Genomic DNA, 24,092 nt, shown 5'->3' on the forward strand with positions numbered 1-24,092 from the left:
TGTACGATGTAATTGGAGTTTACTCCTTAAGAATCGATTTTCATATATAAGGCGCCCGGTATGAGAAAAATTCGAGGAGTAAAATCTACTAATAAATGACCTCGTTACGTTTTTGGTGCGCAACCTATTCTGCGCACCTTTCACTGTTTGACCTATTCTAGTTACCATGGAAACTAAATAATAAACCTAACATTTATCCTAATAGTTCTGATATTCTTCATCCACCTCAATCTCTCGTAGGCTACTTTTCATACGTTACACTTCCTCCGTGTGTGAATAAATTGCACAGGATTTTTGATTATTATATTTCGCTAAGTGAACTGAAAGTATTTTGAAATAACTATGGCAGAAAGGGGGGGGTTTAGATAATATTGCCGGAACATCTTCCATCCAACACGTGGGTGCAAGATATGTTATAATTCATGTATTATATGCATGAGCATGTGCGATTTGTATTTATTGAATATTGTATAATTATCGATGTAGTGTATAAATACATATTTGAGACACATAAAATCAGATATTTAATCCAATATGAATTATCAAGCGCATCCACGTAAAATAGACAAATTCTAACCTAACCAAAAATAATTTTTTAAATGTCTCCAGGTTATTATGATTTATTTTATGAATAATTTTTAAGTAATTATAATTCAATTCGATAATATTATCTGAAAAATCAAGAATATTTCTTGATTATAAAAATGTTTTTATAAAACTTTCTTTCATAAAGTTATTTTTAGCATACTTAAAAAAAAATTATGTGCTATTTATTATTTTACATAAAAGATTTTGTTACATAATTATCTTTTTATAACCATATTTTGTTAGTTATTTTCATTAATTTGTTAATTTACCCTTATTTTTTTCATATGGTATTAATCTTTTTTCAGTTAAATAAACTCTTTTTGCGTATGACAATCGTAATTAAAGAGTAAACTCCAGTCGTGCGTCGGAGCTGACACACATATTTTTTTTTATATATAAAGCTGAAAGATTGAAAGTCATCAGTCACCGCCCTGTATACAATATCTGTGTAGGGGCTTATTCTGTTTATATACAACGTGAAAATGGAAACCTGAATATAACAACCTAAGTACTGCCTCTATGACTTATCTGCAAAACCGAAACGTAAATAATTTTTAAGTAAACAACTGCCATAGCTTTTACTGAAAAAAATCAGACACAGCCCTAACATCACATGCAGTATTAAAATCAAGTGACCAATGTCACTTTATTAGGTACGCGTCGCGTAGTGTAGGTACTATGCGCGTTTCGGTCTTTTATCTTATTCTATCTAGGGTTGGTATTAGTAAACACGTATGAAAATTGAAAATTCCTTCCATCGATTTAGTTTTTTTACGGGGTGATTCCTTATGAAATGTACATATGCAATCTTCAACGGTATTTTAACGGTTACGCGTTGTATATTTATAACATACTTTAAGTGTCCCCGCACACGGGCCACTGGCCACAACCTCAAAATGCAGCGCTTCTTTCTGTAGCATTTATACATTTTATATGGACTCGCAGCACACGATTGCAGCCGGTGGCCGCCACATAAATAATAAAAACTAAGTAAGTGGCGGCTTTATGTTATTGTGGCCATTGTGGCGCGTGGAATATGTTATATTTAAGAAAACTGGACTATACAATATGGAGGCGTATGCGTGAGTGTGTGCGCGTAATCTTGCGTGAGACTGGCACTCTCTTCAGTGCCGTTGAACAAGCACGCTATCACTATCGCGCATGCGCCGCGCTCAGGAGATCTTGCCGATGATCTGCTCCCAGGTCTTGATCTTGCGCAGCGCGTCGGCGGCCGCGCCCGCCATCAGCCCCTCGGGCGTGTGGCGCGGCTCGAAGGCCAGGATGAGCGCCGACTGGCTCAGGTAGCTCACGATCTGCGGGGTGGCACGACGACTCATTTTGCAAATCTGCCCTACGATGTTCGGAATTACCTACTATATTCAAAAATATCTGGATAGAAACAGGCGCTACTTTGAAGAGCTAAGCTTGATTTTCATAATACAAAAAAAAAATATTTTAGCGAAATTAAAGGTTAATTTTTAAATTAATAGCCAATTACTTTTATAACAAGTTATTTCCTTCGAAATAGCTGTACGGGTTCCGTACTTGTGACGTAATAGTCAATTTAGAGCTTTAGTAAGTCCTCGTACTACTTATAGCTAAACATTATTGATTTTGGTACTGATAGCAAAAACCTTATCAAGTGATAGTTTGAAGTCACAAAACTTGATGTACGCACGCATTTAAAAGACGTGATGTCATAACTATGAATTTGGTGGTGTTTCACCTGTCATGTCAATCGCTAGTTTATGCAGTTTTACTTATTGAAAATAAATTCCAATCACTCAAATCTCACTTAAAATACGTTTTTACTTAATAAAATACGAATCCTTGGTAAAGTGGTAATCAAATGAAAAGGCTTTATTTGTAGAATAATGTACACTACTATTGTTGAAAATATTAAATTTTAAATTTGTATACTTTCGTTGCTTTATTTTTTTGTCTCTAATCATGAAATCATTTATTTGGTAACGAATTGTTTTTTAAACTTTGAATTTGTAATCATACGGTTAAATGTGCATTCATGAATTACCTCTTTTAAACGATTTCGTAAATTATCTTTTGTAATAGCTTTTTTTTCAAAGTCCCTCGTAGTCAATACCATGAGTGGTGCGTGCAGCTCATATAGAGTTATACCTGTAAAAAGGTCAACAACTTATTAGTAAATCTCATTTCGAATTTTAAAGTTTTAATGGTTGTTCTCCTGTACTGTAAAATAGCAATTCCACGCATATCTACAATTTGCTAATAAAATAAATCAGGCACCAGTGTGGGACCAGTCAACCAGTGGTAGAAATACTGTTACTAAGCTGACTAAAAACAATAAAAACAGTAACTGATATTTATTAAAAAATAAACCACTGAAAAATTTTTTAAAATATCAAATAACACATTAAAGAAACCATTCCTTAAAACAGTTTTATTTCAAATTGCATTATATGTGATATACCTTGACAAAAATAGTTTATTTTGAAATAAAACGTCAAAAACATTGAAAAATTGTGCTTGAAACGGTGGTAATAACGGGGTTGTATATATATCAATAAAAAAATACCTCGTAACCTTGAATACCCCGGCTCAATCACGTCAAACACCTTCATTAAATCCCTGCAGATCTCCACTTTTCTATGAAGCTTCTCCTCCGGCATCTCGTGTATCATGTATTCAGTCACCTTTCCATATAGCTGACTTAGAGAATGCTTGGCGGATAGACAGAGGTAGTGGCTCTCTTGTAGCACGTTGCGGTATTTGGTTAGAAAGTTTTCGTAGCCGAGGACATCGTTGGCATCTATCTGTTCAAACTCTTCGGTTAACCTGGAAGAAAAGATTTATTATTTTCTTCGTGTTCAACTCGAATGCATTCAGAGTTGTATGTAATTATTATTTTTCTCCCAGATGTAATTTATCTAATACAATTAAACTAATAACTGGCAAATATGGTGAAATAAATAGAAATAATAAAATAAATTTGTTGACGGCCGACTGGCGCAGTTGGCAGCGACCCTGCTTTCTGAGTCCAAGGCCGTGGGTTCGATTCCCACAACTGGAAAATGTTAGTGTGATGAGCATTAAGTGTTTTTCAGTGTCTGGGTGTTTATATGTATTTTCTAAGTATTTATGTACATATAATTCATAAAAATATTCATCAGTCATCTTAGTACCCATAACACAAGCTACGCTTACTTTGGGGCTAGATGGCGATGTGTGTATTGTCGTAGTATATTTATTTTATTTATTTAAATTATTTGATGTAATATGATACAAATGTTATAGTATTAAACAAATGTGTGATTAATCTTTCTTTCTACCTTAGTATTATTGCTATTTACAAAAAATACATAATATATATATTTAAGCAGCATACAAAAGTTTAATCACCTCTTGATTAAAACTTGTACAGCTGTAGCAAGCATTTCATAAGGGCAGCGTTCACAGCGCCAAGGAGCAGTGGCGATAAGCGGTGCGCTGCTCAATACTCTTGCGCCGCACCGTGGGCAGCAGAATGCACTTGCATAAGTACCCAGTTCAGTCGGATCAGAGCAGCGTTTGCAAGCGCACTCAAAGAACTTGCTTAGCTTAAGATGCTCACGACGTCTTAATGTACCCTAAAGGAGCAGAGATAACTATTGTTTTAAAATATCCAGAACAATGCACTAAGATAAAATAGTAATATAGCTTTTTTAACCTATCTTTAGGCTTACAACGTGAAAACTTGTTATTAGCTTTATTTATAAACTATTACGTATTATTAGGTGTTTAATTTTCCAATAAATGAAAAATAAAAAAATTGCATTTAAAATTTAAAAGAAAAGAAAGGGCCAATTAAGAAACCATTTACAGTAAAAATGCAGTCATTTTCTAAACAAATAAAACACAGTTTAAAATAAAAACTCTTTCGACCTTTCGGGTTTTGCATAAGTGGACAAACGGACCGAGAGTCGTTCTAAATACAAATATAGAAATCACTCTTAAGAAAATAATAGCAAGATGACTGCTTCTTGTCTGTGCTTAAAAAAATGTTGTGTTTATTTTGAAACGTTCAATTGAGGATTCCTTTTACCTGATATAAAAGCAAAAATTGTGGAATATTTTTGGAACTTCAAATACATATTTTTGAAATGTAACCGGCTCTAGACCTAGCCAAAAAAAATTATAACAAATTACAATTTTCGCTAGAAGCAAATAAGGTTTCATCATCTTCATGATTTCAAAATAAACGCAGGTTAAAATAAAGAGTTAAATTAATTTTTCAATCCCTATCCCTACTAATATTATAAATGTCAATGTAAGTTTGTTTGTTACGCTTTCACGCAAAAACTACTTAACCGAACCTCATGAAACATTGTTCACATATTCTTAGAAGTGTTTGAAGTAATATAGGATACTTTTTATCCCGACATTAAGCTTTCAGAGGCAAGACAGGTTCCTTTGGGAGATGATGAAAGTGTGGCGATTTTACACCATAACTCCGACAAATTATAACCGATTTAAATAATTATATTTGTACTATAGAGTTTATAATATCTGTTGAATTTTGCCAAAACTTTGTTCAGATCTGATGAATGTAGTTGGAGATAGAGGACAGAACTCCTCAGCGGAAAGCAGCAAACCTCTCGTCTCGTTCTTGTGTGGAGCTGGAGCGTTTTATAATAGTGTGTGTGTACCATCCCCCCTCAGGTGATTTCAACCAATTCGAGGATGTAATGGAAGATGTCCTTAAGCGATTGTGTATGTCTACTAAAAATGTAATAGTATGCGGGGATTTCAATGTTGATATCTTATTACATAATACTACTACGACTAGGTTGTTAAACTTATTTAAATGCTTTAATTTGAATAATGCTTTCGATGAACCTACTAGAATCACAGCAACTACAGCATCTTGTTTAGATAATATTTTTTTTTACTGTGATACCTAAGAGGTAAATCGATATTAAACAATTTAAGGTCAGATCATTGTGGCCAACAAATTACTGTTGTTGGTACTAATATAAATAAACATATTGTTAAGTACAGGCCGATAACTCAGAGTAAACTGACGCGCTTTGAAGGTGAAATATCAGCCAAAATTCCTGCTCTCTTTTTTGAAAACTGTCATCCCGACAATCTTTATCGTACGCTTTTTAATGAAATAGAAAGTGCATTTAATAAAGTATTTACTTTTAAATACATAGATTCTAATAAAAAAATGAGGTTTAGTGATTGGGCGACAATAGGCATTTACAAAAGCAGGGATAAGTTGTATGAGCTATATGATGAAAAACAATACAATCAGACTCCAACTTTCCTTGAATATGTAAAAAGTTACTCCAAAACATTTAAAAATGTTTGTAGACAAGCTAAGTCGCTATACATTAAAGATCGGATAGTAAAATCTGAAAACAAAATACAAACAACCTGGAAAATTGTTAATAATGAATCTGGGAAAACTAAATCTCGAGACGGAAATTTTGAATTAATTATTAATAATAATATGGTAACTACTGATACAGAAGTTGCTAGTACTTTTGAAAACTTTTTTCTGAATGTTCCTATTTTGTTAACAGATTCACTAAATTCCTCACCTACTGCAGCTCAGAATTTATTAAGAAGCAACATTAATGAGTGCAAAGTTTTATTTCATTTCAAACATATAGATGCATCGGATATCAGTAAAAACTTCAAGTTGTTAAAATTAAAGAAAACAGGTGACATATGGGGAATGTCGGTAAAGGTAATATCTCAAATTATTGACGTCATTGCTCCTCTTTTAGCCATAATTTTCAATGAATGTGTTGATTTAGGTACTTTCCCGAACCTAATGAAACATAGTAAACTCATTCCTCTATTTAAATCTGGTAATAAAAATGATATAAACAATTACAGACCTATCTCAATCTTACCAGCTCTTAGTAAGATATTAGTAGCACAACGGACGCAGGCGCTAAACTTATAAAACATGTTTATGATGCCTGGGAATGTTCACAGAACGCCATGGGTGTTTTTTGTGATCTATCTAAAGCTTTCGATTGTGTTGATCATAAAACCTTGCTTCTTAAGCTAAGCCACTATGGTATCCAAAACGTTGCACTAAATTTGGTTGCCTCTTATCTCAGCAATAGAACCCAAAGAGTTTGCATAAATGATGCAAAGTCTCAGGGTTCAAATACCTCAATGGGTGTCCCACAAGGCTCGATTTTGGGTCCTTTTCTATTTTTAGTGTATATAAATGATCTACCGTACCATGTCAGTGGAACATGCGACATTGTATTGTTTGCAGATGATACATCTCTAATTTTTAAGACTGATAGGAGTAAAGATAACTCTGACGAAGTAAACCGTGTTATGTCGCATGTGTCGCACTGGTTTACAGTTAACAACTTACTTTTAAATGCAAAAAAAACAAAGTGTGTCGAATTTATCTTACCAAATGTAAAGAAAATTGATAAAAATATAATGATAAATGGTGAATCACTAAAAATAGAGACTTCCACAGTTTTTCTGGGCGTGACCTTGGATAATAAGCTACAGTGGGGTGCCCATATAGATTCACTAGCGGGTAAACTAAGCTCGGCTGCCTACGCAGTCAGAAAAATTAGACAGATTACTGACGTTGAAATAGCTAGGCTAGTTTATTTTGCGTACTTTCATAGTGTTATGTCCTATGGAATCTTGTTATGGGGTAAAGCAGCTGATATCGAAACTATATTTATATTGCAGAAAAGAGCTGTACGGTCAATATATAAACTTAAATCACGCGAATCCCTCCGTGAGAAGTTTAAAGAAATAGGCATACTTACTGTAGCTTCACAATATATTTATAACAATATAGTATTTGTAAGACAACATATTAGTCTTTATAAACAAAAAGTGGACATAAACAGTCGACTTACAAGAAATGGTCATAAATTAGTGTCATCTGCATATCGTCTGCGTAAGGTACAGGGATCATTTGTGGGATTGAGTATACGCTTTTATAATATGATTCCTAAGGTGATTTTGGACCTGCCAATGCACAAGTTTAAAGAATTTGTTAAAACACATTTATTAGAGAGAGGTTACTATACAATTGATGATTTTTTTAATGATAAGGTTGCTTGGAAGCATCCGGCTCCGCTTTCAGCTCTCACAAGATAGAAAAATGAATGTTAAAATACAAAATGTAAATTGTTGATGTTGGAAAAGAGCAACTGCTGAGTTTCTTGCCGGCTTCTTCTCGGTAGAATCTGCCTTCCGAACCGGTGGTAGAATCACTACAAACAGACAGACTTGACGTTTCAAAAGTGCTTATATTAGGCCTACTTGAAATAAATGAATTTTGAATTTTGAATTTTGAATTTTTAAGGCTTAGCGATACTGAATACTTGAATGCCAATTGAATGCCACATCAAAATACAAAATCAAACGCAGACGAAGTCGCGGGCAACTGCTAGTCTTAAATAAGTGTAAATAAAAGCTAGTTTATTAAAAAAAAATACTTTCTTATATTAAGTTAGTTACCTGTAACGTATAAGCGTAGCATAGTGAGATGAGATCTCCGGGTTCGTGCGGAATTGCGGCGCGTACGGTTAATGTCCGTGCGGGCGCGCGTTCCGCATCGGTGTGTGTGGTGGAAGGTGTGCAATCATGTGCCAGGAGGAACGCTGCGTCATATAACGCCCGCGCGTTCGCCCCAGTGCCACCTACTTCAAAAGCATTCACCTAAGGAACAATATTAATATTTTTATTAATAAACTTAGGTACTAAACTTGTTTCATCACCAATTTATCCTCAGCCGATTAATGTCCCACTGCTTGACGCAGGTATCCCCAGTGAGTTATTAGAGTAAATAAACCCTTGAAAGGTAAAGGACGTGCTCTCCAAGGCATGTGGGTGAATTGCACAAATTTTCGTTATACCGTTATCCTAATGATAAAATTGTGTCATACGCCTTTAACAATGAAATAGCAGATTTCGACTCATACGCATGCTGTTGAAATCAACTAGGCGCAAATTTGGTTGACTGCCTCGATCATCTAATAGTAGTAAGAGCCTTCGACTATCATCACGAAGATCGGTCCAGGAGGTCCAGATTTTGATGCCTTTTAAATCCATAGGAGTGAAAGTCGAAGTTGACAAGGAAGCATTGAATTGTGTGCTAATTTATTCTACATAAACAAATATATTATATAGCGTCAATTATCGACTTACGGATCTGAACGTGGTGTCTTACCATGGGTCTGCCTTATCAGAAGGCTCAAGTCACTTAGCTGGCGTTGGAGAGAGCTATGCTAGGATTATCTCAACGTGATCAAATGAGGAGATTCGTTACTGACGAGTTGCGAAGCTGTAGTGGCGGGGCACATAACTCAAAGAACCGATAGACATTGGGGTGCTAAGGTGATCAAAATGGCGACCCCGGTGAACACAGCGTTCGTCAGCCCCCAACAAGGTGGACAGACGACAGCAAACGAGTCACCGGGAACTGCTGGAAACTAGCGGCCCAGTACCGTGCATTTTGGAACTCCCTACAAAAGACAAGCAGTGGACGTCTATCGGTAGAAATGATTATCATGACTATCGTCGATTTGGAATGTTTCTACTACGTTGGCATGTACCTCCAGTATACCGCACACAGTGTGTATTTCCTCGTCGTCATAGTCGAGGCCCCACTTCTTGAGGCGCTGCACCACGTTTCTGTCGTTCACCGGAAAGATGTCGCCTCGGGCGCGCCGCACGCTATTGTGGGCTTCCATAGCCGACAGCGCTGCCCATTTGTCTGGATCCGCTTTTTCTAACAGAAGACATCTGAAAAAAGGAAACAATCTTTTAATTAATCAATCAATCAGTGTTGGACTTAACGCCTCCCATAGTCACGACGTCGGGCAGAAGGGTTGCTGATCGCAGTAGGTGCTAGGTAGTAATAGCGTGGAGATATTTACTCTGGTTTACACTCCTTTTTTACCTTTGGGCAGGATGGAGTTTTTGTGCGTATACCCAAACTAAAAACCACCACGGCGTATCCCTCTTGTTGGCTTTGTTACACACCCGAGAAACCAGTTGTGCACCTCCCGGAGGTCTGCCAACCGCCCCAACCGATTGCTGGACCCCTCAGACCGTAAAGAGAGGCTTGTGTAGTGACGATAGCTAGTCTAATAGCTATCCGCCGCCTCCGAAGAGAAGCTGGCGAGCAGAAAATGGCCGCCGTCTTCTTTCCACGCCGAAACGGGTGCGCGTCTGGAGCCTCTCACGCACACGCTCCGCGGCCTTCTACTGCGAAATGACGTCTTGGCAGAAGTCGGCAACGGCTACTGGTTTATACTCCTTGGCTTCAGGTAGGTAAGAAAAATTAAATCAGGCAAACATTTGGATGCTTGGAAAACGTTGCTATATAGAGATAGGCTAAGTGGTAAGTAGGTTATAAAATAATTGCATTTGCCGATGACACTGCCATAATATTTCATGGAAGAAAATGGGAAGAGACCCGCAAGACAGCTGAAAAAGGACTAGCGAAGATTAGAAAAACACTGGAAAACAATTTACTTACTATAAATGCCCAAAAAACTAAATACATTTGCTTTAGCATCACGCCAGCTACCCAACCGCCTACTAATTTCACACTCAAATTGCACTCTCTTCAGTGTACCACATTGGAATTCCCACCAAATGACTGCTCCTGTGCAATTCTCGATAAAGAGTTCTACTTCCATGAGGTATCTAGGAGTAATAATCGATGAAAATCTAAACTGGCACCCCCACATTACAGCCCTTTCTAATAGAGTCAGAAGACTTATTCCAGTATTTAGAAACCTCCGTGATATTGTCGATAATAAATTGATTACACTGGTTTATAAAGCGCTGTGCCAATCTCTTCTGATCTATTGCATATCAGCTTGGGGAGGAGCCGCTACCACGCATATGACTGAGGTGGAAAGAGCTCAAAGAGCTATTATAAAGGTCATGCTTACTAAGCCCCGCAGATTTCCTACAACTGAACTTTATACAATTTTCAAACTTCTTACAGTACGGCAACTGTATATCCTACGTAGTATTACACGGTACCACCGGACCTATCGAATCCAATCTATTAAAATTTCTCCCCGTCGTCGACCTACAATACATATTCCTCGAACAAACAGTGCATTTGCACAGCGTCAGTTTTTGTACTTAGGGCCATTTTTATATAAAAACATTAATAAAAAACAAAAAATAACACATTTAAATAATTACAATGTTACAAATAAACTGAAGAATATGCTGAGTCATCTAAATTATCAAGATACCGAAAATATAATTCGTTCGTTAAGGTAAATTAACTAAATATGCATAATATTTTATTGAATATTAATTTGAATAAATAATAAATAATCACCCACACACATGCACGCACACACACACAAACTACACACACACACACCCACACGCATGCTCGCACACACACATAAACACACACACTTATGTAGGTATTAAATACGGGCACAGCACATATGGGAAGACACTGACCCCCAAGACACGGGATATCCTAGTTTGGGGGTCCAGGGTAATTTTAGAAAAAACATTGTACTTCTAAGCAAATAAAAACTTTTTATTATTAAAAACTTTTTATTATTATTATTATATAAGAGTTCAATAAAAGAGAACTTTCAACAGAAAACTAGGTAAGTAGCTCACCGTAATGGCATGAGAGCCTGATAGGAATCCTTCAAGTCTTCAATCCCATTGTAGTCGGGAGGGACAGCTTTTAAGGTGTCGCACTCGTAGACGGAGTGGCCTGTGTACCTGCCCAATCCGAAGCAAGAGCTGCTGCATAGCGGCCACTTGCAACCTGCGCATCTTGAAACATTTTACATATAAAAAATCCACTCCCATATGTTTGTGGCCGCAATACTCGAAAAGTAGTAAATCGATTGTTTTCATATTTTCACCCAACATTGCATGTTTATCTAACAGTATTTTTATATAACTTTATTTACAAAGTTCCCACAAATAAATTTTATTGCCGCAATAATTGAAGGGAAGGTAGCGTTGTTGGAGAAATGGAGAAACGATAAAGCTCGTCACATGCAACCGTTGGACACGGGTGGGCAATACTTTTGAGTTCTAAAGTCCCTCCATCAATCGCCTACCGATTGAGCTGATGCCGATAATGATGAAATATGATATACAGTGACCAGTGCAGGCTGCTTTGCAGCGTTTTAATAACTTTCTCCTGTATAACTAATATTAAGGATTACTTAAACGTTAAAAAAGCTTGGGTGTGAATTGCTCTAGCTTCATAGCTTAATATAAATTTACTGGAAGATGGTGATAACAAAAAAAAAATTACCCGGCTAAGTTTGTTGTGGGTTCTTCTTAGACCCCTCGTAGCTTTAGATTTAAGTTGGCGAACGAAGTTATCACCATCCCCTTACAATTATGTAAACAAATATGTATGAACGCTTCATAAGGGCCTGTGATAGGCCTACATGAATGAAGAAATTTTGAATTTGAATTTTGAATTTATAAGAAGTGACCAGCGCCCAGCCCAGGATCATGACAGCTAACTTTAAAACTGAGGATTATTTCTTCCTTTTGAGGTGTATGCAAGATTTTCAGGTCATAAGCTACTGTCGTATATTAAAACGTCATACTTTGTCAAGTTGGCTTCGTCCAGCTCCCGGTAGCAGCCGAGACAGATGATCGCGCAGCCGGAGCAGGGGCCCACGGCTAGTGCAGGCTCTTCGATGATCACTTCGCCTGCTTTGAGGGCTTTGGTTGCTACGATGTACCTGGAACATGAACACTATCAGTAACCGACGACCTCTGGCGCAGAGGTGAGGGCTTTGAGTTTGAGGTCCCGGGTTGGATTCCCGGCAGGAGCGATTTGGAAATTTTCTCCTAGTCTGGTGGGGAGTTTGGTCATGGCTTGCTACTGCCCTATAGACAAATCGTGCCGCTAAGCGATATAGTGTTCCAGTGCGATGTCGCCTAGCAACCGATTAGGGGAATTGGTTTAATATATCTGCCAAATTACCTTTCAAGTTAGCCCACTACCATATTAGACGGCACAATCAATTGCAGCCATCCATCCTTAAACCCTAGGTTAGATTATAATCTATATAAGTTGTTCTATTTTATTTTGGAGGTTCTGGTATATTTTGGTTCATTTGTCATTTCACACAGAATTCCAAAAACTACAATGTACCCAATGTTGACCACTAGGCTCAAGTAGTTGAACTTTTTTTTTTTTAGTTCTCAGTTAAATTTTAGATCCTTGAATCTCTTTGAGATTATGCCAGACCTATAATACTCTAATAACAACAATATTCTTTTTATGGTGTAATTTATAATTTCTTCAATCCTTAAACTCCACACGAAGACGAAGTTCTTGACAATTATTAATTGTAAAGTCAATATCTCCTGAGGATGCTCCGGTTTCGGAGCGAAACGTGCGTAGAGGGTACATTGCCGAAGATCAGTTTGTTGTGGAGTATCAGGATTGAAGAAATTATAGTAATAAAAATATATTATTTAAGATTATAGCAAGTTAAACTTAATTTTCATATTTTTTCAGGGATTTCCGCAAAGTAACGGCTGCTTCTATCCAATCCAAAACTCACATAAGATTTTGAATGAGATAGATTCCGCGAGAACACTTTTAATAAAAAAATAACTTGAATTTGTTAAATTTAAACTGTAATTCTTTACTATTGTGGCTCGCTTAATCTTACTGCGCTTGCATTCCATTAACAGATGATGTCTAAAGTCCCACAAAGGCAACAAAATTTTGTTTTTGATTTTTTCATGAGGTATTTAAAATTGTTGAATTGTATATGGCCGGACGAAGCCTATGGGCTAGAACTATTCCTAGCCATAATAGTACGCAATCATCGCAATCAATCGCAAAAAATATTGGAATATACCTTACATGAGGAGGTTCGTTTTATATGGTTTTGAACCATACTCTTTTCAAAGTGGAAGTCTTATAATATATCAATATTATATTTTAGTTATACTCCAGTATAATCTGGAAATACAATTATAGTGACCGTATTTGTACCAGTACTTGACAAATTTCTTCAATGGTCATAATAATTATATTCTGTTTCTAACGAAGACGCAAAAACAACTTATTGGTATATAATCTAACCTGGTGGAAATTATGATGCAGACTCAGATGGTAGCGGTCTAACGTCACGGCATTTATGCCATCGGTTTCTACGCGTAAGTAACCGCTGCCGAATCCTCCCACCAGACCATTTAAATAAATAAATATACTATGACTGCCCGAAAGTAAGCGTAGCTTGTGTTATGGATACTGAGATAGCTGATGATTTTATTGATTTTATAAATATAATACACATGAATACTTATAATACACACCCCACCCAGACCCCCACCACCCAGCCACTGAAAAACATTAATGTTCATCACACAAACACTCTCCAGTTGTGGGAATCGAACCCACGGCCTTGGACTCAGAAAGCAGGGTCGCTGCCCACTGCGCCACTCGGCCGTCAATATAGATAAATATAGATGTTGATGATGTATTTTGTGCATAGCATCTTGAACGATATCCATGTAGGTGGATTGATAGGTACTTCTGTGAGCCATGTAGTACCACAATAAACAGGAATACACTTGAGATCTTTATTTAGTGCTCTCGCATCCCGCACCGCATTATCTCTGTGTTTTGATGGAACTTGGCACCGTGACAAATAGCAATCACTTAGACAATACTCATCATCGTCTGAGCACACAAAGCTTTATAGCTTTATTACCATGCTACCTACATTAGGCATCTACCTATTGCATTATTTGTTTTACTTGTAGATACCCGCGTCGCTATTTCTATTCCTTACGGTATTAAGTCTAAAATAATTAGACTCGTAAATCGTACCTACCCACAAAATTTCCTCTTTCTACATAACTATATCACTTACGGATTTGAGACGTGGTCGCTAACTATGGGCCCCATAAGATGGCTCAGCGGACGATGGAAAGGGCTATGTTAGGAGTATCCACACGTGATCAAATCAGAAATGAGGAGATCCTTAGAAGAACTAGAGTTACCGACAAAGCTCAACGAGTCGCGAAGCTGAAGTGCCAATGGGCGGGTCACATAGCTCGGAAAACCGATGGACGTTTGGACGTATACGATGGGGTTCCAAGGTGTTAGAGTGGCAACCCCGCACTGGTAAGCGCAGCGTTGGTCGGCCCCCAACCAGGCGGACAGACGACATCAAACGAGTCAGAATCGTGGAGTTTGGAACACCCTAAAAAAGACCTCTGTGGACGTCAGTCCGTTAATTTGATGATGATGACGTAACTCAAAAAAAATTTAAAGGCACAGAGTTAAGAGAAACACAGAGTTGAGAGAGTTAAGAGCACGAGAAACACTACTAAAGTGCAGTGGTTTTTGATGCTTCATTTGTGTACACGGTTCCTGTTCTTTCTTAGTTCAGTGCCACGAAGGTTATGGAAGGAGTATAATTTTTTTTTATAGTAATAATGCTGGTAAGTGGAAAACGATCGCCTATTACGAGAGCATGCAAGAACACGTCCTGCTACGAGCCCCCTGTGTCCATCGTTAAGGCGCATTAACCCTGTGATTACACCTGCAACAACGCCCCACAGGCCGGAGCACTGCAATAGTGCTGTTTTGCAGCAGAAATAAGCATGGCGATTGTCCTTCCTCGAACGAGCTCTGTCACAAAAAGCTCATTACAATAGATACGGATTTTGCAAAATCCCACGTACCGTCATTTACACAAAAAATACTAGGACCTTATATGTATTTAGGAGTCGTATTTTAGGACAATAATAATCAGGTGTAAAATTCACTGTTCTTAAATCCACAAACCTTCCCATAACATCTGAATGCTTGATCTCATAGCTCAGCTCCTTCTTCGGCTTCGCCTCGCCCTCCGCCTCGGTCGCCTGGCTCGCCTCGCACCCGCCCTCAATGATGTTCTCCTTGTTGCGACCATCGTTCCTGCCACGCCTTTTCTGCTGCAGAGAAGAGAGAGAATTTATAGCTCGTTCACCCCTCGCAGCTTCATTCAGCAGCAGATTTAAGCAGTGGACTCTGCGACGGTTTTAGTGATAATAACCATTGACTTGCTTTTTGGGCACGGAGGAAAGGTAAGATAAAGTCCCCTCCACGCATCTAGTTACCAATTCACTTAAGACAGCATCGTTAACCAGGGCAGTTGACAGTTTTGCCCTGTCATAACTAGGAATATATAGCCAAGAACAATTCCTACTTAGTACCGAGGTAAATTTTATAAACTTAAAATGCATATAATAGATTTTATGCATTGGTTGTTTAGGAGTGTAGCCTTCTAGGGAATATTGAATACTAGAGCCCTACAAATGAACGTTGTATCACGAGGGAATAGTAATGCGGATTGCAGTGTATCAAACTTCAACTGAGAGAGCCTAAATGACAGAGCGTGGTAAAACACTAAATAACTGTTCCATCGTCATTCCACGTTTATTTTTAATGCCCGTACGTTATGAATGACACAGAATAAGTAAATCTAAAGTCTTTTAACTTAGAAATTTCCCTTGGTACATTTTAAGAAAATTTCATGCCGAATTTACCATGATTCACTTCCTTCCGACACTATTATCACAATTACACAACAAAACAACGGTATATACGTTAATTGAAAGGCAACTGTTTTACATAGGAAGTTTCTAAGCAAACAGACCGTATATCTTACACAAGACACGCATCCCAGCATTCACACAATACGAAACGTTAGCTTTTTTGTGAGTGGTTCGCTCTTCGCGGGATCTAAGACAAATGTGATGTATACATAACAGATATGAATGAGTAGTTTCAGTTTTGTAGGCGGCGGCGTCGGTAGCGAGTGACTATAGCATAGATATATAAGCATATAGGATAGATAGAATAAAGCTACAGAAGTGATAATTCCCAAAAGGCCATTTGTCTTCTTGTCCATTTTGTGTTAATGTTGGACTTGAAACGCTGCCTTTATGTACCAATTAGTAATATGAGAGTTCGTCTGTTTGTTTGTAAATTTATTAGCAGTAGTCACTGTTTCAATGAGCTGAATTGATCAGAGGAATTCAGCAAAAAGGGAGCTTCCACTTTGGGTACGGATATAGGTTATCCTACGAAATAGCATTACTATGTGTGCACGTTTAGTCGACATGGCAAAAATACTTCATCATCCGACTTGTCACTTCTGTCGACTTCCACTTCTGTCAGATGCCCTTAACCCACGTTACGTGGGGTCGCGACTACGTGTCTGCTTAAAACTTGAAGACAGACTTATATTTAAGCTCTGGTATACTTTTACCTGTGATAACTATACAAAGGTTACAACCCTTTTTAATATGCAGTCAGTATACCTAGATAAAATATACTAAAAATAAACAATCCTCAAACGATTATTATCATACCCGAATGTTTGGCTGAACCCAGAACGGCCCTTTATAGAACGTGTCCATGCCCTGTGATGTGTCGCTCTGTTTATAGGCAATGGCTGTCTACAAACTAACAGGTGGGCCATCTGCTTGGACCATCAATCATTACTTTAAAAATGTTTCCAATAGCCGCTCTATACCCTTTCAAATATCAGTGACGCGCCGTGTATTTCTGTTTGCCACTTGACTCTGCTTGTTTGTTAGTGCCACGAGCCCGCCACTCGCATGTTTGTGAATGGCCGTGAAATGAAGGTTAAGGTTAGGACATAATGCTCCTTTTTTATGTGTATTTTCGTTTAACTGTACATCATAGTCGTTATAACCTGTCCACTACCGAGCAAAACTCACTAACACAGCGCACTAAGCGATAATAGCCTGGTGGGCTTCGGCTCCGCTTCTTGGGGGGCCGAGTTGGATGTCCGGCATGGACCTCTTACTTTTGAATGAATGAATGAATGAATACACTTTTATTGTACACCAAAGAAAAAAATTAGTTACAGAGACACAAATAAATATCAAGAGAGTACAATTTGGCGGCCTTATCGCTACATAGCGATTTCTTCGAGGCAACCAATGGCGTAAAAAAAAACATAGAAAATAGGTGGTGCAATAAATAAGATTTAAAATTATACAAATACATAAATAAAATATATATATATATATATATATATATAAATAACTATTAAGTATATATATATATTACATATAAATACAAATAAAATATAAACATACATGAAATTACCCATAATTAATGTAAACTACTAACAATCATATACAACATATATAAATATGTACTTTTAGTAGTTATGTTACTTTTACTAGTTTAGTGCGTTTTTAATTTAAACAATTAAAGCATAACTTGCTTAAGGAAACATCGCGGCGAAACCTGCATGCCTGTGAGTTCTAAATGTTCTCGAGAACGTGATAAGTCTACCAAACCGCACTAAGCCAACCAGTGGTTGACTACAGCTTAAACCCTTCTCATTCTGAAAGTAGACCCTTGCTCTGTACAGGGTCTTTAATGGCAACCCATTAAAGACCCTGTACAGAGCAAGGGTGATGATATGATGATGATGACAGGAAAAGCTTGGAGACTACTTTTACTACTGTCCGAGCACTTTGTGGTAAATTTTTTACAAAGTTATGTAAACACCACTGTACTAGTTTGAACTTCTTTAATCCCTATTCCTATCATATCCTATCCTATCCTACTAATACTATAAAAGTCAATGTAAGTTTGTTTGTTACGCTTTCATACACTATACAAATACTGAACCGATCCTCATGAAATTTGTACACATATTCTTGGAAGTGTTAGAAGTAATAAAGGATACTTTTTATCCCAACATTAAGCTCGATTCCTTTGGGAGAGGGGATGAAAGTGTTTGACGATTTTACACCATAACTCCGACAAATTATAACTGATTGAAATAATTATTTTTGTACTATAGAGGTTATAATATGTGTTTAATTTTGCCCTACCTCTCTGTAGATCTGAATATGGTTGGAGATTGAGGACAGAATTCCTCAGCGGACAGCAGCAAACCCCTCATTTAGGGCTTAGCGATACTGAATACTTTAATTATATAAGAACTACAACTAAATTGAATGCCACATCAAAAAACAAAATCAAACTAGTAGTTTATATTTTTAATAGTTTTTAGTGAAATACGTTTTTATTTTTTTGTAATGTGACCGGAGATAATAACGATAATGCTGTATGCACCTATAATTGACTATTGTAATGGCACTAGACAGAAATTGTTATTCTAACACAAAATTTAATTTTTTTATGAAGTTAGTTACATTTAATTGTTGGTGTGTCTTATGAAATAATAAATAAATTGGCCGCTTTGGGTAAATGTAATATAGATACACTTATTTAAAAGAGCTAATGACTTTCCTACAAATGTTAGAAATATATAAATCTCTACTCGATTATGGAACAAATGCACCTAATATGTCAAAATAAGTATTGTTCAATTTAATTTCCAACATAACACTTATGCAATAACCGCTGCTTTACGTTTTGGAGCGCGGAAATATTTGCACTCGAAAACATTACATTTATTGCACTCGTACGAGCACCTAAACGTTAATGGCTCCTATTTCAATGGATGTCTTACTTATCTCGCACTGAACTTGAATAGGTTCGCTGTTTTTTTTTTAATAATTTTGGAGTGAAAACTTCTTTTAGCGCGGTACGCATAATTTTGATGAGAAAAAAACGCAAGACTCTCGACACCGTTACGAGACGCAGCTATTTAAATTTTCGAATAGAGAATTTGATTTTACTATTTCCAATAACGCAATATTAGCACAACGAAATATAAAAGTTCAAATGATGCGGTATTCACGAAATATTTAAATAACTTCGAATCAAAATGGTTTATTTCCTATTTTAGTTGGTTGGCGTTTTAACCTATAGTTAAAATTTAGATTGTAATAATTTCAATGGTAAAGATGATGATACAAGAGTTGTCGAAATTGTCAACTATGATTCATAAATCATCTCACAACTTTTTCCAGCTGCGGGAAACGAACCCACAGCCTTGGACTCAGAAAGCAGCGACACTGTGCCAATCGGCCGTCTGTGAATGTGATAGTAAAACTGCCCGCCAGCCTTGGAGCAGCCTGGAGGTGCTTTCGTAGTGGTAGAGCTTTTTGTGACAGATCTCGTCCAGGGAGTTAATACCGCCATGCTTATTGTGTTATGAGCATGAATGTTTTTTGAGTGTCTAGGTGTTTATCCTAGTTCTTCCTAGTTTTTCCTTGTTCTCATAACACAAGCTACGTTTACTTTGGGTCTAGATGACGATTTGGGTACTGACGAAATGTATATTTGTTACTGTCGGCAGGTAGCATTTTGTTCCAGCATTACTGTGTTCCGGTCTGCAGGGTGTGGTTGCCGGCAGCGGCGCGCATAGAGGAAGCCATGCACAGGGTATGCTATATCTAATTATCTGATCTAACTGCGTTCTCCTCCGAGAACCACGCTGAGTAAGTAAATGCGAGCTTGCCCTTCTCGATTGGAATAGTTTGGGCTGTGTCAGTTACAATCATCATCATCATCAAATCAAAATTCTGTTATTTCAAGTGGGCCTAATATAAGCACTTTTGAAACGACAAGTCTGTCTGTTTGTAGTGACTTTACCACCGGTTCGGAAGACAGATTCTACCGAGAAGAAGCCGGCAAGAAACAGCCGACTGACGTCCACTGCTAGACGTAGGTCTTTTGTAGGGCGTTCCATACTCCACGATTCTGGGCCGCTTCTATCCAGCGTCCGTTTGATGTCGTCTGTCCACCTGGTTGGGAGTCAAATTTGGCTGGAGTGGCAATGGTCAGTTACATTAATTCAACAGAAATCCACTTTGCAGATTTGTGAAGCAGTTATATATATATATATATATATATAGTCTCCGAATTTGCATTTTCATGTTTCCATTATCCCTATATCTCTGAGCTAGGCCACGGTCTATTGATAGACGTGTAATGTTCTTGGCAAGCATTTAACTACTGTTTTTAAATACTAAACGACAGTATTGTTCCCATCCGCTCGTCTCTTGGAATCGGTTCAAATGCTTTTAATTTCATTTATTATTCGATGCGTGTCATTATTTTTTTTTATTGGATCATTAAACTGGTTACAATGAATGTTGTCATCATGAGAATAACAAAAGTAAAAATAAAAGACAAGAGATTGAAACCTTCTATAGAAAGACCACTGCATGCGTAATTAAAATAATCTTAAAGCTTATCAAGAAAAAAAGTGTGTGTGTATTAGTGTACATACGTGAGAAGTGAAACTTCTTTACTACATCTTTTTTTATTAAGTATTACAATAAATTGATGTTTGCTAGATGTCGGAAAATATAAATTCATAAGCACATAGCTGACTTAACACCTTCGCCTTAGGTTGATGGACACAGGATCGCACTTTGTAGGAGTTAGGACGTGTTCCTTGCTCTGCGGCCATGATTTTTTACTTTCCAGCTGATAAAAAAACTACCTTATTACAGCAAATACGGTAAATTATATTTTTATTGCTATATTGCTGTATTTTTACTGTTAAGAAGCGTTGTTAGCCCAGTGGGTAGGAGCTCGACTTCACTTTCGGGCGGCCGAGTTCGCAATTTCGTTTGCGTGTGCGTTTAAAATGATTAAAACATCACTTGCTTCAACGGTGAAGGAAAACATCGTGAGGAAACCTGCATGCCTGAGAGTTCTACATAATTTTCTCAAAGGTGTGTGGAGTCCACCAATCCGCACTGGGTCAGCGTGGTGGGCTACGGCCTTGACCCGTTTTCACTGTGAAACCCGTGCCCTGTAGTAGACCGGTAATGGGTTTATAGGATGATGATGTTATTAAAGTATGTTTGAGCTTATTATATTTTATGGAGCAGATATTTAATATTTCCGTCATTCACTAATTCTTGCTAAGCATCTTCCGGCATGTCACTCAATACTTGACACGGGCGACGACAGCCCTCATCAAGCGCTTTAAACATAATACCTGATGTACATCTATAAATAATCAGTTGAGCGGGTAAACAATAGAGCCACTCGCAAAACATTACCGAATAACCGTGGCAATTTCATTTTCAATTGAATCAAAAAGTGAAAACTTAAAAATTCAAGGAAATAAAACCAATTTCGGAATAAAAGTTCATCGTTATCATCATCATATTACCGGCCCACCACAGGGCACGGGTCTCCCCCCACAATAGGAAGGGTGCAGGCCCAAGTTCACCACGCTGGCCCAGTGCAGATTGGTGGACAATAAATGTTTACACCAACCAAAAAGTAAATAATTTTTGAAGTTATACTTCTTTCGGCGCGATAGGGAAAAATGATGAGAGTAAATTTTACCGATGTGTGTTATTAAAAAAAAACCGACACCCTGAAATTAGCTATGCTGTTTAGTTAGCTACATTGTATTTCACTGTAAACTTCTTACTGTTTCTTTTCCTTTGTTATGCGTGCAATAAAGTGTTTCTTCTTCTCTTCCCTAGAGAATATGCCTATCGCACGGGGAATATAACGGTGAACGGGTAGCAACGTCTCCTCTATGCTACAACTAACATCTGCTGTGACTACTGCAACCTGTCTGCCCAGCGTGATGATTATGGGCAAATCCTCTCGTTGACGTATAGTCAGTGAGCATACAAACATTAGTATCATATTAAATCAATGCCTTTAGTCCAGCAGTACTTATTCGAAATTCAAAAATTAATTTTTTTATAAATTTAGTTTTGTTACGGAATAACTCTTTTTTTGTTGAAACACTTCTCAAAGTCAAATATTTTTTCATTCAAGTAAGCACATAGGTGATACATTTGATGCCGTCATTACACACAAATATGTACGAATGGCGATAACTACATTCGTAAAACTAAAACTAAAGCTACGACTAAGCCCTGGTCTAAGAACAAGCCCACAACAAACTTAGCTGGGTGTTCTTTTTGTTATTATTACATCTAAAATTGTCGTTTGAACTGAAATCTGTGCCCAGCAGTGGGACTCTAGGAGGCTGGTTCCAAGAATTCCATGGTATTAAAGTCAAAAAAATGCACGTTAAATGTGCAACTCAAACCAAACCAATCGGCCTTCTATAAAAGCTCTTTGAATCTTCAATAGCTCATCAAAGGCCAGTCTCTTGGCATTGAATCAACGGAGCTCGTAATTTCTGGAATCTAGTTATAAAGTGTTTGACTAATTACAGTACAGAGATTAATTTACAAATTTATTACATTCAAACTATTCATTAATTTGGTGAATTTAAAATTTGACTTACGTATTTGCTACAACTTGTGGTTGCCAACATTGGCTTAGCCACTTAGCTAGCAATTTAAACTGGAGGGGGGCCTTGGTGGGGCAAACTTTAAAATTGGGGTTAATTGTTTTTTTTAATTTTAGACAATTGTTTTAAGAAAGTGATAAAAGAAATAAACAGGTGAATCGTCATCAACCCACTGACGATGCCGGCCCAATACAGGGCACAGGTCTTCCGCTCAGAATGAGAAGGTTTTAGGCTGTAGTCTACCAAGTTGGCCAAGTGAGGGGCGGTAGACTCCCTACGCCGTTGACACCGCAGGTTTCCTAACGATGTTTTCCTTCACCATTAAAAGCAAGTGCTATTTAAAAGGCTTTAATTCAAAGGTGAATATAAGATTTTTTAATGGAAAGTCCAGTCGGTATCCTTGCGCAGCTCCTCGTCTGTACAGGTTGCCGGGCAATGGGGCACCTGGTCATGTGCGCGATGGTCGGCTTTGGATAGACGCGAAAATTCACGTCAAGAGGTAGTAGGTACGAAAAAATACTGCTAGCACAATTTTCATATCGAACTTTACAAAGTACAAAAGCCCTGCTACTTACTTTAGCGCATGAATAGCACACGCAGACTAAGCAAAGATGGAAATATTAAGTCAAACCAAACTTAAACGCAGCGAACGATTTTTTTTTTGAAAATAAACCTTTTAATCCTTACAAATAATATAAATTCAAGTGTGTCTGTCCTTTACGCCCTAAAAAAGCAACTGATTAATTTAACGTTGGCTGTTAAAGGTCTAATATCTACATAATATGTTACTAGTGCTGCGATCTGTCGTGCATTGTGGGTAGACATGTTATCCCAGGAAAACAAAAGTTTCACACGAGATTTGTTAAAAACTATCCACCGCGGATGAAGAAAGCGGGCAACATCTAATTCGTAATATGTGGAAGTTCTTTGCAAAATTCAAAAATCATCAGATAGTATCCCAGGGTGTAAATGACACGGGGGGGTCCGTACCCCCATCGGGCTCCCACCCAGCAAAGCCAATGTTTGCCAACTGGAAATAGTTGAACTTGCTGTCTAAACCAAGGACTAAGGTCGATAGGCATGAGCATAAATTTATAGTGATCATGCAAATCTAAATATTGAGCTATTGTTATGACTTATGAGGCATTTGGTTTATATTGATGCCAATTCGGTTTCACAACAAACTTTGCCTCAACTAAACACTAAACAGGATTTAAGAAAGACTGGCCGAATGCGAGTCAGGCTTGCGCACCTTGAAAAATATTATTATTATCCATACTTATATAGAATATTTTTGTACGTTTAATC

At 37.5% G+C, this 24,092-nt stretch overlaps 1 protein-coding gene across 4 annotated transcripts in view; it reads right to left on the bottom strand.

Annotated features, from left to right (window-relative positions):
* Positions 1 to 905: 905 nt before the first annotated feature.
* Positions 906 to 24,092, bottom strand: part of LOC120631189 (SET domain-containing protein SmydA-8-like) — a 35,619-nt gene continuing 12,432 nt past the window's right edge. Inside the window, exons 1-10 of one of the 4 annotated variants that reach the window (XM_039900666.1) lie at positions 16,254 to 16,315; positions 15,389 to 15,534; positions 12,177 to 12,314; positions 11,218 to 11,379; positions 9,165 to 9,354; positions 8,068 to 8,268; positions 3,967 to 4,193; positions 3,143 to 3,402; positions 2,621 to 2,724; positions 906 to 1,901 (exon numbers count right to left, since the gene is read on the bottom strand). In XM_039900666.1, coding sequence (XP_039756600.1) covers positions 1,761 to 1,901; positions 2,621 to 2,724; positions 3,143 to 3,402; positions 3,967 to 4,193; positions 8,068 to 8,268; positions 9,165 to 9,354; positions 11,218 to 11,379; positions 12,177 to 12,314; positions 15,389 to 15,534; positions 16,254 to 16,274 — 1,590 coding nt within the window. In that variant the 5' untranslated portion in view covers positions 16,275 to 16,315 and the 3' untranslated portion in view covers positions 906 to 1,760. Of the gene's footprint in view, positions 1,902 to 2,620; positions 2,725 to 3,142; positions 3,403 to 3,966; positions 4,194 to 8,067; positions 8,269 to 9,164; positions 9,355 to 11,217; positions 11,380 to 12,176; positions 12,315 to 15,388; positions 15,538 to 16,253; positions 16,316 to 24,092 lie in introns of those variants that run through there. The other 3 variants (XM_039900665.1, XM_039900664.1, XM_039900663.1) reach the window with 3 other exon arrangements.

The sequence above is a fragment of the Pararge aegeria genome, chromosome 17 (assembly GCF_905163445.1).
Source record: "Pararge aegeria chromosome 17, ilParAegt1.1, whole genome shotgun sequence".
Taxonomy (NCBI): Eukaryota; Metazoa; Arthropoda; class Insecta; order Lepidoptera; family Nymphalidae; genus Pararge; species Pararge aegeria.